Genomic DNA, 15481 nt, shown 5'->3' on the forward strand with positions numbered 1-15481 from the left:
GGAGACTCACTCAATGGAGGACTTATTCTGGCTTCTTATTCCTCGTGGACAGTTCTTCGGCCAAGCAATCACCCCTGACTTGAGGTCACTGCTGTGGCGAGTACTCTCACAACGCGTGACTGAGGAAGACATTCGAAAAATGTGGACGAAAACTGACGACCAGAGACGTTGGAGGGAGTTACGAGAGTCGGTCAACCTGGCGTTGGACGCGCGAGCTGGCCAAATGGCATTTGCTACCAAAAGCGGCCACATGGGCGTCAGCGTCCCAGTCATTGAAATTGGCGACGTTGTTGCCTTGATATTTGGTATGACAGGGCCTTTCATCTTGCGGCCCGTAAATGATGTCAAAAGAGGGAAATAAGGAATTTTCTGAAGGATTAGAAACAGTATTTGACATCTCCTAGACAACCTTATGTTCCAATTTGTAGCGTCTGTGGCATATCAGGTTCTACTGGTGCAATTCCTGTATTCGGCAGATTGAGTGTCCACTATTTCCATAGTAAAGGGGAACGAAAAGCACCGAATATACACAACTTCAATCCCTCGCATGAAGCCAAGACTGCCGTGATCCGGGACATCAAATCGAATGAATTGTCGTCGCTCGGAAGCGGCATTGTGGGGCTGGCGGCGATATCCCGTCCTCGCCGGCTTCCGTCGGGCTTCTCTGCCCCTCCGGGAGTCGCCGAGCTCGGCCCCATAACTGCCGTCACAGCTCCCTCGGAACTCAATATTGAAGGTTTTGGTCGTCGAGGACAAGAACCCCCTTCAGTTGCATGCTTCACACGGTGACTCTAACCAGGAATCAACGATGGCCTCCTCAACCTGGGTCTCTGACGTCGGTCCTGACAGCGACTTCTCTCTCGCCAACATCCCTTTTGGCATCGCCACCACATTGGACAACGAGACTCCTCGCGCCGTGACCGCCATCGGCAGCCATGTCCTCGACCTGAAGACACTACTAGACCAAACAGATGCTGGAATCATTTTCCCATACCTCAAGGACCATGGCGATGTCTTCGACTCCCCTACGCTCAACAAGTTCGCCGAACTAGGAAGAGACATCCACCGGCAGGTACGCGGCACTATCCAGGACCTGCTGTCCGTGGATACCAAGCACCCCGAGTTCCTGAAAGACAATGCAGAGCTGCGTGAAAAGGCCCTCCTACCGAGGACGAAGGTGAAGATGCACTTGCCAATGCACATTGGTGACTACACGGACTTCTACGCGGGGTACCACCATGCCTTTGGCGTGGGATCCATGTGGCGCGGCCCGGCCAACGCCCTGCAGCCGAATTACACACACCTGCCCGTCGGCTATCACGGACGAGCCTCCAGCATCGTCGTCTCGGGGCACCCCGTCAAGCGCCCGGTTGGCCAGATCATCATAGACCCGGCCGCAGAGCCGAAGCAGCCCACGGTCAGGCCGAGCCAGAAGCTGGACATCGAGCTCGAGCTGGGCTGCTTCATCGCCAGGGGCAACGAGATGGGGTCGCCCATCGATGTCAACAAGGCCGATGACCACATCTTCGGCTATGTCCTGCTGAACGACTGGAGCGCGAGGGATATTCAGAACTGGGAGTATGTGCCGCTGGGGCCGTTCAACGGCAAGAATTTTGCCTCGACGATAAGCCCCTGGGTCGTCACGCCGGACGCGTTGGAACCCTTCAGGAGCAAGGGCATCGAGCTCGAGGGTAGGCCAGAGCTTCAGGAATATCTCAAGGAGGCGAGACCCGAGAACGTCTTTGACGTCCAGTGCGAGATCGACCTGACAAGTAAGTTCCTTGCCCAAGCACACTTCACTGCCGGAACTCTCACAACTGACGACTCTCGCAGCCCCTGAGGGTGACACCACCACCATCTCTCGAGTTTCCACAAAGAACCTCCTGTGGTCCTTCCCTCAGATGCTGGCCCACCACACCCTTGGCGGGTGTCCCATGAGGAGTGGTGACCTGCTCGCCTCGGGCACGATCAGCGGCACGAAGCCATCTGAGCACGGCAGTCTGCTGGAGATGAGCGAGGGTGGGAAGAAGGAGGTCCTCCTTGCCGGCATGGACGCGCGCAAGTTCCTGAAGGACGGGGACCTGGTCACGCTCAGGGCCTCGGCCGGTGAGGATGGCAAGAGGGTTGGCTTTGGTGAATGCGCTGGGAGGATATTCAGCGCGGTGAGTCGGTGAGGCTTTGGGGTGATGCAGGCTTTCGTCTTGCTATCTTTTGGCACTACCTATGCTGTCCGTCAAAGGCCTATCGCTGCATACATGGCCATCATCGCAGCACCAAGTTCTGCCGATAGGACGGCTCTAATGCCAACTTGATTTCGGGTGTACAGAGCTGAATAATCTGACACACTGCGGCCTTCATACCGATTTCAGACTGCCCTGCAAGTACCGTAAATATGTTGCCTGCACCTTTAAGTAGCCCGTTCTCCAAAGGCCTTGAACACATTCAGAAATGAGCGCCCACGTTTATTCACCCAAGGCCTGACGGCTTTGTCAGCATATGGCGCCATACTCCAGGTTGGCGATGTTTAGCGTTTTGAAGCTGGTGATGTTTCTTCGTTGGCGCCGGCTTGATGAGACACACAAGGTTTGCGCCGATCTCATTAACACCAGCAATTATAGTCCAGCAGTTCGGATCAGCTGCAGTGCCCGCCGGGCGCACTTTTGACCCAGTGCGTTTGTGCGCCCCGGTAAGAATGTTCAATGCGACCGGGTTCTGAAACGATGCTACCCCTCTACCCGGACCCGGACACGGAGGCTGGACACGAAAGCTTGATTTGACTCGTGACTGAGGCAAAACGATAGGACAACACATCATCAAAACGAGGCGAGATTTCCCACTTTTTCTTAGGACTACCTGTGGTAATGTTCACCGGCCCCAGCCGCCGGCGCTGTGCATTCACTCGAGCTTGAGCCCAGCGCCGGGCAACAAGCCATCGACCATGGAGAATCCACCCACCCTACCCATGTCTGACGAGAAACATCAGACGGTTGAGCCGTCCCTGAGAAGCAACACGGCAGGTCCGAGCAAGAAGGTACCAAAAAAGAAGAAGAAAGTAAGATGGGCCGACGAACGGTCCCAAACGCCGGCAATTATCGCGGTCGTCGTCCTCAACGTGCTGTTCCTTGTTTTGGGAGCACTCGGACGGCTGGGCCTATGGGCAAAGAATGAAGAGCAAATCGAGCAAGTCTCGAGGCCAGTCGAGCTTGAATTTCGAGCCGCGGTGCACAAGCCACTGAGGCGGCACGCCATTCACGATCTGCGGCGGGTCAGGAGGGACGTCCCTGGGGGCAACAACAGCGCAATGCAGACTTTCCAAGTTGACGTACCGCTGTTAGGAATGAATGGAAAGGTCATTGGTGGCGGTACTGCGAATGGATTCAGTGACATACCGACGATCCTGCCCGGTCTCGGTGAAGAGGACTGCCAGGTCACGATTGCTGCCAACACCTTCTCCAACTCGTTTGGAAGTCCATTCGTTGGCAACTATACACCGCCTGCGTGTCTAGCTGACAGTAATACGGCTATCATGAACTTGACGGTGCAGTCGCAAGGGAGGCAGTTTGATCGCCTGGCTATCGTGTGAGTCTGCGAGATGCCACATACCTCGACGCTCACCATGTTCAGATGCTGACGGAGGGCATGCTCAGGTACTTCGGAGACACAGAAGTCTTCCGGACCTCTACTGAGGAGCCAAATCGGAGGGGTATATCTTACACATATGTGAAGGACATGTCGCAGTACATGGCTTTGTGGAAGCAGCCACAAAAGGTCATCTTCGATCTTCCGAACAGCCTCACTGATATAGTAAGTTTGGTCCATCTAAGCCTCTCCCCTGGATTTGGGGGAGGCAGAATGGAACAGAAAGCTCATGCTGTTCACAGTTGACTGGAGTATACAACACCACCTTGACGGCCAGCTTCTTCAGCGCACCCCACGGTGTGACTCCGGCGGACACAGTCATCCCCATTTCCTCCCGCCAGGCGAACAACGACTCGCAGCCGAGCGTATTCTCAATCCCAGACCAAATTGCCTCCAACGTTATCACTGACTTCCCTCGAAACGCCGTCAAGGCCATCTTCTCTGTCTCGGCAACAGGACAGGGCAACGAGGAATTTTGGTGGAGCAATGTTCTGGAGTCCAACGCACTGACATACAACGCCTCAGGTGGCCAGCTGCCAGGTAACTCACCATTTCGAGAAGTTCAGGTCCTTCTTGATGGGCAACTAGCAGGCGTTCAGTGGCCGTTCCCCGTGATCTTCACCGGCGGTGTTTCGCCAGCTTTCTGGCAACCCACCGTTGGTATCGACGCCTTTGATCTTAAGGAGGGCGAGATCGATATCTCGCCGTGGCTTCCAGTACTCTGTGATGGCCAGCCGCACAATTTGACCGTCAACGTTGTTGGTCTCAGCGACGACGGGAAGACCGCTACATTGTCTCCAAATGTCACCTCAAACTGGCAAGTCACGGGCAAAATGTTTGTATGGCTGGACCCCAAAGCGGACTCTATCACGACAGGATCGCCACCTACGGTCAACGGTTTGGATCCAACAATTGCAATCAGCCAGTCCGTCACACAGAACGCGACGGGCTTCAACGACACGCTCAAGTATACCACGTCCGTGTCCCGCAGCTTCAGCGTCTCGGGCTCAATCACAACATCGACGGGCAACACCACAGTATCATGGACCCAAACACTCGCCCACACCGACGACGCCGTCCTCAGCAACGGCGGACAGAACCAGGTCAACGTGATCACCACCACGGGAACCGACACCTCCACACACGGGGACGACGGGGCAGCAGGCTTCACCACCCGGTACTCCTTTCCCCCTGAACTCAAACGTGACCTCACAGACCCTCCAGAACGGCACGACCCGCCTCGACGCAACGCTCCAGCGCACCAAGAGCGTGGACCGCACCGGCCTCGGCGGCGCCGTCTCCCCCAGCGGCCTGCAGCTCTTCTCCGTGCTGCCTGGCACGGCCGACCGGGTGCAGGGCCTGGCCGGGACGGCCTTCACCACGACGCAGAACGGCACCGCGACGGTGCTCACCGCGCCGGAGGGGCAGAACGGGAGCACGCAGTCCGGCACGCAGGCGCAGACGATGCGGTTCGGCGGCGTGGGCGGCGGCGGCGGCGAGCCCGACGTGGAGCTGTACTTCCGGGACGTGAGCGTCAAGAGCGACGGCACGGTGCTTGGTGACACGGAGCGGCTGGCTGGTGAGGACGTCGTGGGGAAGAGGCCCGCAGCGACCACGAGCGGGAGGGCGAGTGTGTCGGGGGTTGTGGCTGCGGTCCAGGACTGGGTATCGCGAACGGGCATTGGTTTGGTTGATGATCCCTTGGTCCGGAGGAGATTTCGGTAGTTCCAGCTGTGGGAGAAAATAGAAACGCGGGAGCTTTCAAGTCTCTTCGGCCCTTGCCGTCATAAATTTAGAAGGCTCTGCACTTTGAGTATGCACGTGGCAAACAAAAGCGTCCCGGTTCTAATCTTGAAGCTCGATACAAAGGAGTCCAAACCAAGTGCCGCGGTTTGAGTCTTGTTTCTTTGTGTATTTTGACACAATGCTCTGCGCAGCCCGTCTATCTTTGTAAAAATCGTGGGGTCTCGTCCCTTCCATATGGATATAGCTTTTGTGAAAGATCGTACGTGGTCTCGGGACTGTCTGTGGCCGCCTATCATCCCAAAGCTATATCTGCCATCGCTGCAGCCTTTCGACTTGCTTCGACACTGTTTGCAGGCCCGCAGGTAAAACGGTGACAAAACTCTCTATTCAATTCTCTTCCCACCGAAATTTATTGACCATCAGAGATGTATCATACAGACAGCAGCAGCGCTGTGGTCAACAAAAGGTCGTCTGACTTCGACGTTGAACTCTGCCACGCATTCTTCAGCGCGGTCAGTCATTCGGATCTCATCTGCAAGCCCTGCAAGCAGGGCCTCATCCAACGATACCTTCACTCGAAAGCACGGAATGACTTAGTCTTCAAAGTCTACAGACGGATCAATGAGCTCGACCGCCCCCTCTTGGTGCGCCTGATGCATGATTTGGGCGGACCGGAGGACTTTCAACGCGCAATCCAGGACCTCAACAACGCACCCCACCGTTCACACTCGCTCGAGGCTACAGGCCCAAAGCAATGGGACTGTGTTGACAATGAGGCGTGGGGCAACCTACACATCTGGCTTCGGATCCTGGCCAAGGAAGAAAGTGTGATACCGCACCCGCTCACCAAAAAGTACTTCACAACCTCGGCCTGGCGTTCTCGTGTCTGGGCTGCGGCGGCAGGACGCTACACCCTCGATGACCTCAGGAATGAGCGCTCTATCCGACGCTTTCTGAATGATCACGAGGCGCGTCTCCTGGAATCCTCCCTCTGGGCAGGCGAGGCGAAAATACCGAAGCTGGCCAAGTATGAGATAACCCCTGCTGCCTGCGAATGCTTTCCGCTCGGCGATGGGACCGTGACATTCCAGGACAACATTCAGAAGCTAAGTGTATATCCTGAGGTCCTGAGGGACCCGGCGTACATCCGCATTCGCCGTGAGGCAATTGTAGCCCGGCTGGTCGAGGGCTGCTTTGACCCGGAGATTGTCGAGGGTGTCTTCCTACGGTGCGCTCCTCCCGCAGTCCCGGAAACCGCGGACCCGTTTCGGGCATTCGTAGAATACTGGGACTCGGCTCCCGTCAGGCAGGCGATTAGAAGCTTGCTGGGGCTGGCCATGGACACTTTGCCAGGTGCGCCAGCGGCAAAACAAGTGACGAAACCCGAGAAGAAGCCGGTGAGCAAGCCTTTTAGCATGAGAAGAAACACTACGTTCAAACACCCCAGTGTTGACATTGGGTTCCGGGCGTACCATCCATTGACCTCTCGGCCTCGAAAGCAAGGCCCGATCGACTATGAGGGTGAGGCAAGGACCTTTCTGTCCCGGCACAACGTGGAAACGGAAGACTGGCTGGATACCGAGGCATGATCAATTGATGATACAGTAGCCATAATTAATCTTATTTCTTTTGTCAACTAATCCGAAGAAACTGGCAGGCATACTTTTGGTCGGTCGGTAGATTTATACGCACACTTGAGCAGCCGAAGGTCGCATAGACGACCTCCATAGACCCTGGCCGAGTAGATTTTGAATAATGTGATGTAATAGAGGAATTGATGTGGAAATGGCGTTTTGTCAATTCCCCCTTATGGCCGTAGCAACACTAGAATACCGCCTGCGATGGCTCTGTAGAAGATTAGGAGTAGGCACGTGGCTCATGTAATTAGCAACGGCCTAGACTTGTAGCAACACACCTGGTTCTTCGCCGGTTGGGCGAGTGAACTAATAATTGCAGATGGTCGATTTTTCTTATGGCTCCTTAGGCTTCCAAACGTGATCTTCAGGAATACCGCGGTGGCAAGGCTACCCTTGCTTCTCAGGGCTATTTTGAAATGTGCTAATGACCGTCAGACGGGCATGACAGCCGCCGGCTGGTTCGGAGATTACAAGTTGTGTTCAGATCTAGCCCCAGCATTCCTGTTGGAATGCCGGATTTACGTGACATGGCTAGTTGTCAAGGTCCAGGCTAGCCACTACCATTCCGGCAAGCTGGCGATGGAAAACACATCCGTTCTGGCTATGAGTATCAATCTGCAAGATCGTGGGAAATCGATTCCTTCAATCCAATCCAATTCAAATCAAATAGGGCACAAAGGGATGAAATTCCACATATGTGTTCCTTGACAACACGGACGCGAAAGATCAAATGAAACTTCTCGCGAGCACACTCCGCATGTCTCACACGGCGGGTAACACCGACGCTGTTGCAAGCAAGGCTTTCCCGAAACTGCATCGGGAGGGAATTCTTGAGAAAAAGGCGCGATACCGGTAATACCACCCCTGGAGAAGGTACGGGGTGTTGTGACAATTTTCGTTTCAAAACAACAAACGTTTGCACGGGTCATCGACTTGCCATTTCGGCGGAATGCATCCCCCGAATCCGACCCGTACTTGTGCCTAGAAAGCCGGCCTATATCGGGCCCAACCAGACTAACTGAAATGCGCACGTCCCAACAAAAGACGGTCTCCTCAACACAAGTACTCTACAGAGACCGGGAATTTACTGAGGGTGACTGGTGAGAGGCCGACGACAGGCGCCAAGCTCTTGACCTCTTGCTTTTTCAACGTTGGGGATCGCCTCGCCTCACCGCACAGCGGTGGCACTTTACTTAAACCATTCCAGAATCTAAGTTTCAGATCAAGCCCAGACAAAATCTCTGGGTGTAGCATTGCCTCGGAACGTACGGGGCTCTGGAGAAGGCTTGCTTGCTCCAGACCGAAGCCAGCTTCATCCTGATCAGCCACTCACGGTGACGGTTTTGGCAACATGGCGGGCAAGGCGCCTCATATCAGTGAGGTGCCCATCACGTGGCGGAACTGGTACCAGCATCTCAATTGGCTGAATGTCTTTTTTGTCATCGTTGTCCCTGTCTTGGGCTTCCTTGGGGCGATCAGGACGCCCTTGCACCCCTATACTGCCATCTTTGCTGCTGTGTACTACTTCAACACTGCACTTGGGATCACCGCGGGTATGTGAGATCGTAACATTGAGCTGAACCGGCAGGAAATGTTGACTTGTGTGCAGGCTATCATCGGCTCTGGTCTCACACATGTTACAAGGCAAAGCCGCTACTTCAGGTCTACCTAGCTGCCGTTGGTGCTGGTGCAGTTCAAGGGTCCATCAGGGCTTGGTCACGAGATCGTTAGTGATTTCAGTCAGAATCCCTTCCCCCCAGAAGCTGCCTGGGGGTCGTCTCAAACAAGCCTTTGGTTCGGTGAAATCTGACTGAAAGTACAAGATCGAGCACATCATCGGCATACAGATACCGAGAAGGACCCCTACTCGGTCCGCAAGGGTCTCCTACACTCTCATCTGGGCTGGATGATCTTCAAACAAGACCCCAAAAAGCTCGGTCGAGCCGACATGACCGATCTCAATCAGAACCAAATCGTGATGTGGCAACATCGGAACTACCTACCAGCTGTGATCATAATGGCTTGGGCCCTTCCGGCTCTGGTGTGCGGTCTGTGGGGCGACCAGATGGGCGGCTTCATCTACGCCGGCATCCTGCGGTGCTTCTTCCTCCAACAGGCCACGTTCTGCGTGAACTCGCTCGCCCACTGGATCGGGGAGCAGCCATTCGACGACCGCCGCTCGCCCCGTGACCACTTCCTGACCGCTGTGGTCACCCTGGGCGAGGGTTATCACAACTTCCACCACGAGTTCCCTTCGGACTACCGAAACGCCATCGAATGGTGGCAGTACGACCCCACGAAGTGGATGATCTGGCTGTGGAAACAGGTCGGGCTCGCCGGCGACCTCAAGCGCTTCCGCCGGAACGAGATCGAGAAGGGCCGCATCCAGCAGCTCCAGAAGGCGCTGGACCGGAGGCGCAGCCAGTGCGATTGGGGCCTCCCGCTGGAGCAGCTGCCCATCATGTCCTGGGATGACTTCGTGGAGGAGACCCGGGTGAATGGAAAGGCCCTGCTGGTTGTGGCTGGTGTTATACACGATGCCGCAGATTTTGTCCATGAACACCCGGGTGGCAGGTCTCTGCTTGCTGGGTATATCGGCAAAGACGCAACTGCCGCATTCAATGGTGGCGTTTATGACCACTCCAATGCGGCACACAATCTGCTGGCGACCATGCGAGTTGGTGTTCTGCGCGGTGGGTGCGAGGTGGAAATATGGAAGCGTAAGGGCTCCGAGAGAAGTTTTGTCCCGGAGGACGACATCTATACACATGTGGACACTCAATAGAAAGACCATGAGAGGTCTTGATGCCATGCTGTCAAATCAATTTCATGATAGAGCTTCTATTGACGAGCGAGTCGAGCCTCGTTTTGTCGACCGCGGGCCACGGGATCGGGCATGACGAGACCGACCTCTGCGGGGCTTCTTGGTGTGCGGTGCGCCGCTAGGCTCTTCAGGGGCTTCCTGACGTGGCTCACGTGGGCAAGGAGGATGTAGAGAGTCGTGGTCGAACTTGTCGTCTCAAGTTAGTACCTATGTGGTCTGGTGAAGTCTGCGGCTATGTGGGAATTGTTGTACAGGCTGGGGTGTCAGTCGTAGCGTACAGGATCCTCCTCAACGCGGGACGATTTCCTCAACGCTGTCGTCGGAAGCTTCAGGAGCCATCGCGGCCTCTATCGCTCCTTGATCGTGGAACTGGTCCTGTGGTGGCATTGTGCTATCCGTCAGCCCCCAGACTGGACAGCAATATTAATTTTAATTTTACTTACGCTGTATCGATCAAATCTGGCCAGTGTTTTCGGGAATGCTTTGGGTTGCCGGTGGGGCGAGGTGATCGAGAAGATGCGATGATACACAAGGTGGGAAGTTGTGGGTTTGGTCAGGCAGATGACTTGTAGAGCTTCGAAAGCGCTACTAAACAAGCTCAATTCACTTCGTCCACAATTGAATTTTCTGCAGCACCATATTTCTGGGATTAACGTCAATCTTGATAGGAAGCTCGAGCTTTGCTGTACCGCTCTAATCCGGCCCAAAAGCTTCCGGCGACCCTGGGGAGGTGTGAGGTAGAAATCAGGAAGTGCAAAATTGTGTAACTGTACTTTTCCGGTTGCTACTTGTCAATTAAGTCTCTACTACACTAAGCAAGGGCGTTCTTTCATATGTGGAATGGCAAAAAGACAGGGGGGGGGATAGTTTCGTTTTCCACACACAGCAGCTGGGCGCCAGCCGCACGCCAAGAGGATGCCGAGCTTTCGTCCCGCTGCTTGGCCTGCATTGGCCAAGCAGATCCAAGAAAGCTTGATAGACTGCCCTAGCCAAACCCCCTGCACGCGACGATGGTCACGGACCAGAGCGAGGTGATCAAGCCAGGCACAGCAGACTCATCACACCAAGCAGGTGTTCGCCGCCACCAGACACGAGCGAGTCGCAGTCGTGCGATGAGGCGACGAGATGAGGCCAATTTCCTGGTGATGGCGGGGTCGGTTCTGTGTTCCGGCACGGCAAGGCTCCAGCTGGCCTTGACGGCAGTCAATTACCCTTTGCTAGGCATTAGTCTTTTGGGCGGCTCTGGAGCTCTTCGAGCCTGTTGGGAAGCGAACGGCCAAGAATGGAACCAAGCCCAGAATCCCTCCTGGCCCTCGTGGAGTTTCCCTACGAGGTTCTCTCGGAGACTTACTACACCCGACCAGATCACGAGTAAGTCATTACCTTCCGCCCATGTAATCGTACACTCAGGAAATCTAAGCATCCATCGGACGACTGAGCTACACTAATCAAGCGCATGTCCGTCTGACCTTGTACCCCATGTAGGCTTGTCAGTATGACCTCCTGCCGCCCGACCATGGGCGCACATGCTTCCAAGGTCTCGCTTCCTTCTCTCACTGAAGAAGTCGATGAGACGGACACGGTTACGTCCTTCGAATATACATCGGGAATGGGGTATTTCCTCCAGAGCGTTCGCCTCTCAACGATACTAGGACGGATACTGGTCCAGGTCTACCAGCCGTGGAGAAGCAAGTCTAGAGGGGACCAGACGAACGCAGAGGATCACCATTGTAGCAAATTCGACACCATGATTGGAACTGGCGTGCTTCGAATCTTCAGACCCAGCGTCTCCTTTATCCAGAAGTCCTCTCCGGTCAACACTGACAATTGAATGCAGCAGTTCTTGTGTTCGGTGTGTGATACATCTGCTGGACCTCACATACAGCACGTTCAGGACGTAACATGGTGCGACGTGGTGGTGGAACGCGCTTTGTGAGTCTACAACCCGTCGGTTCCTCATGTGACGGCCAATGACCAGCAAGGCAGGCTGCCCTCACCGAGAACACTTGGAACAATCCAATAACTGACATAGCACATGAAGATGCATCTACTGCAGGACTCGTGGTGGCTGTGGCTCTTTCCTGCCCTCTGCTGCATGCTTCGCTGGACATTAGTTCCCTCCACAAGTCTTGGGGTGTCTTCCAAGCAATTCTGTTTTGCGAAACTCACTACGAGTGTGCGGAAGTGGCTTCACTTGTTGGATAAGTTCTACAGTTTGACTTGCGCCGGGCATAATAAGTCCTCCTAGCTCAGCCTGCCCTGGATGCCGAAACTCAAGTCGAGTGATTCTGCGAGGACGACGACGCACTGGCCGACGAGGACGCAGCTACGTTTCCCACGTCGAATTGCAGCACGTACCTGCAGACGTTGGTGTACTTTCCCAACTGTGTAGACGAGAGTAGCCTCGAAACCTCTTACCAGTCAGAATCGTACGGCACGGACATCATGATCTGATGCCTCTCGAGCATAAAGCAGATACTGCAGCTCCGGTTCAGCATGTGGTACGATGTAAACAATGTGTTGCCCGATGGCTGATCAGGAGATGCGCCCCCCCATCCTGGGGGTGATTTCCGTTAATTTTCCGCGCTGCTAGTCATAAATGCCCTTTGGTGTTTTCAGGTTTGTAATGCAGCTTTGCGATGCCAGGATAAGTAAACTAGCGGTTATCTTGAGTCAAGACTTCAATACACCGCTGAGCGCATTTCTGGCGTTTGTACAGAAACTTTTGTCAAATGCAACTACTAGTCCAATCGGCCCGGGTCATCATCAGCTGACCAGTGTCCCCGGTCTGAGGTCGAGGACCACTTTAGGTGGATCACTTCCACACTGGCCACGAGTCAGCATAAATCTTGTAGATCTCGGTCACTCTTTAGAAGCCTGGTCTTCGTTGCCATACGAGACAGCACCAGTACAGTGGTTCCCTCTCCTGAGACATACGACTCGGGCAGCAAGGTTGTTACAGTACAGATGAGGGGTTGTTGCAGCTGGGGGGGGGGGGGGGGGGGGGGTGGCAGGAACATCTGTCAACCTGCCAGTTGGGCATTTGGACTTGAGCGTGTGGCTACCGTTGCCACAGCTCAGCAGGTACTGTAGGGAGTTATAAAGTTTTACATTCATCTTCTGTTCTCATGCCTGTTGACTGTCTGCGTTTCCCGCCAATTGCCAACGAATCAATTCCAACTCACGCCACAATGCAAAGCGCAGAATGGCCCGTACCGCCGCAGGTACTCATGCTGGCGGTCGTCTTGATTGGATACCTGGCCTACAATTATTTGATCTTCCCAACCCCTCGTTCAATTGCCGAATTGAAGTTCCTGAATAGCACGCCCGGCGAATGGTTCCCCTACCTTCGGGCACTCTACCGGAACACGTTGGATCTGAAGAAGACGCTTCACCTGCACCACACAGAGCACAAAGATGAGACCGTTCGCGTCCCCATCTACGGCCCAGGCCAAGACAAGTTAATCCTGCTGCCCCCCTCCCAGAGGAAATGGCTCGTCGATCAGCCCGAGTCTACCGTGAGCATGCACGAGCAGACCAACCAGCATTTCCAGTGGAGTTACGGCACCGTCTATCCCACGCGAGATCACAACGCGGTGCCCATCCACATCATATCTACCAAGCTCACGCGGGAGATCGGCAACCTGATCCCAGACCTCTCGGAGGAGCTGGACCTTGCACTGGCGAAGCACTGGGGTGGTGACGACGGCAGCAGCGAGTGGAAGGAGGTGGGCGTTTACGACACGCTGAGGCCCATCATTGGTCAGGCAATCAACCGCATCTTCATCGGAGGAGACTCACATTGCCGGAATGAAGAGGTGCTCGACACCGGCTTTGGGTATGCGCAGGCCATACCGTTGGCGGCGAATATGCTGTGGCTGATTCCGGACCCGCTGCGCCGTCTTCTGGCGCCTTTGGTGACCCTTCCATCCCGCTATTACGAGAAAAAATGGTTCAAGCTCACCCTCGGCGAGGTTCACAGAAGATTGGCGGCCAGGGGTCACTCAAAGCATGGCAAGGGATCGGGAACAGATGCTGGGCAGCACAAGGGAGAAGCAAAGAAGAATGACTTTTTGGAATGGCTCATCGCCTACGGAGAATCCCAGGGCGACCCGTACCTCTTGGACCCAGAAGTCCTTTCAGCACGGATCCTGCTCCTCAACGCTTTCGCACTGCACACCAATGTCTTCGCCATCGTGCACATGGTCCTCGACATTGTCGGTTCCGGCGCAGAGCAAGGTTCAAAAGACGTTGCCGAACTGCGTCAAGAAATCACCGATGTCCGCGCCGCCCACAGCGACGACGAAGGATGGAACAAGCGATCACTGGCCCAACTCGAGAAGCTGGATAGTAGCTTCCGGGAGAGCCAGCGCATGAACACGATCCTGAGCTTGGGCCCCTTGCGCATCGTGGGGAAGAACGGCGTCACGACGCCTTCCGGCGTCCAGGTGCCAGCGGGCTATCAACTTGGCATTCCAGCGTACTCGATCCATTATGATGAGGAGATCTACGGCTCTGACGCAGCGTCTTTCAAGCCGTTTCGTTTCTACAACAGAAGGAAGAACGCACAGGAAACTGGCGATAACTTGAAGGGGGCGAGGCAGGCATGGGCGACCACGTCCGCCGACTACTTGTCCTTTGGGGCTGGCTTGAATAGCTGTCCTGGACGATTCTTTGCTTCCGGAATGATCAAGGTCTTGATGGCGAATATCCTGATGAGGTATGACTTTGAGTTCCAAGAGAAAAGACCGGATAATGTGTGGTTTGGAACGAATCACATTCCGCCGATGACCGCGAAAATGAGGATCAGGAGGAGACAGCAAGAGGTGTAAGAACAGGCTAGGACAGTTTCTGTTTTCTTCGAAGAATACCAGGTTATCAAAACGAAGTGGGCATCCGCACAAAATCTCACGCGTCCACAAATTCGAAGCGCCTCGATTTTTAGCCGCAAACTTGAACTTGATTATGTGCAGCGAGGATCTCGGGAGGTCAACTTTTGTATACACGAGCTATCTCAACAAACTATTCAAGTATTGAGGTCTCGAATCTCCTGTTCCTGGATTCTCAGAGGCTTGTACACTCCGGACTCCTGAAGTCTTCTCTGAATGCCAAGGCTCTGTCCTTGAAGCTTTGATCCCTTGGCAAGATCTTCCACACAGCTCCGCAAACTTAACTTGATCCAATTTTGCCCTCCTGGAGTCAGATACACATGATTCCCAAGTATTTCACTCGACGCCTAGGTCCGCGTCGTCCAAATTGCAGCCAGTCTTGACCACAGGCACGCTATTCGCCACGGCATGTGTCGAGCCTCCGTACCCACTTGCCAGAATAAAAGTATCAGCGCGCTCGAGCAGGGCATTACACGGAAAGCAGCCCACAACACCAGCATCTGGCGCTTGCCAACAAGGTGCGACAACGCAACCATGAAAACCAGGAGCCTCCCTGCTTACCTCAGTCGTTCCCCAGAGGAGGACCGAATTCCGACCCACCTGGCTCTCATGGAGCCCTCACGAGTCACCGACCCTGTCGCTCCCCCTCAATCTGCTGTTCGCGTGTCAGGTCTTGTGGGGGCTCCATTGTGGGCTTTTGCCAGCCACTCCATCAGCGTCTGATTATCACGGGCCACACTGGCGCT

The 15481-nt window shown here is 54.8% G+C and overlaps 4 protein-coding genes across 4 annotated transcripts; all 4 read left to right on the plus strand.

Annotated features, from left to right (window-relative positions):
* Nucleotides 1-808: 808 nt before the first annotated feature.
* On the plus strand, nt 809-6974 carry INS49_009654 (uncharacterized protein; the record flags this gene model as incomplete). Its single annotated transcript, XM_043170382.1, has 7 exons — nt 809-1772; nt 1834-2162; nt 2984-3579; nt 3648-3804; nt 3882-4748; nt 4855-5218; nt 5824-6974. 7 exons carry the CDS (start codon nt 809-811, stop codon nt 6972-6974), a joined length of 4428 nt encoding a protein of 1475 aa, XP_043024947.1.
* Nucleotides 6975-8373: 1399 nt separating this feature from the next.
* Nucleotides 8374-9807, plus strand: INS49_009655 (uncharacterized protein; the record flags this gene model as incomplete). The annotated part of the gene is made up of 3 exons (XM_043170383.1): nt 8374-8575; nt 8632-8748; nt 8870-9807. 3 exons carry the CDS (start codon nt 8374-8376, stop codon nt 9805-9807), a joined length of 1257 nt encoding a protein of 418 aa, XP_043024948.1.
* A 1321-nt stretch (nt 9808-11128) lies between these two features.
* INS49_009656 (uncharacterized protein) lies at nt 11129-11677 on the plus strand (the record flags this gene model as incomplete). The annotated part of the gene is made up of 2 exons (XM_043170384.1): nt 11129-11217; nt 11332-11677. 2 exons carry the CDS (start codon nt 11129-11131, stop codon nt 11675-11677), a joined length of 435 nt encoding a protein of 144 aa, XP_043024949.1.
* A 1360-nt stretch (nt 11678-13037) lies between these two features.
* On the plus strand, nt 13038-14678 carry INS49_009657 (uncharacterized protein; the record flags this gene model as incomplete). Its single annotated transcript, XM_043170385.1, has 1 exon — nt 13038-14678. One exon carries the CDS (start codon nt 13038-13040, stop codon nt 14676-14678), a length of 1641 nt encoding a protein of 546 aa, XP_043024950.1.
* Nucleotides 14679-15481: the final 803 nt, after the last annotated feature.

Source organism: Diaporthe citri, assembly GCF_014595645.1.
Source record: "Diaporthe citri strain NFHF-8-4 chromosome Unknown scaffold_4, whole genome shotgun sequence".
In the NCBI taxonomy this organism is placed as follows: domain Eukaryota; kingdom Fungi; phylum Ascomycota; class Sordariomycetes; order Diaporthales; family Diaporthaceae; genus Diaporthe; species Diaporthe citri.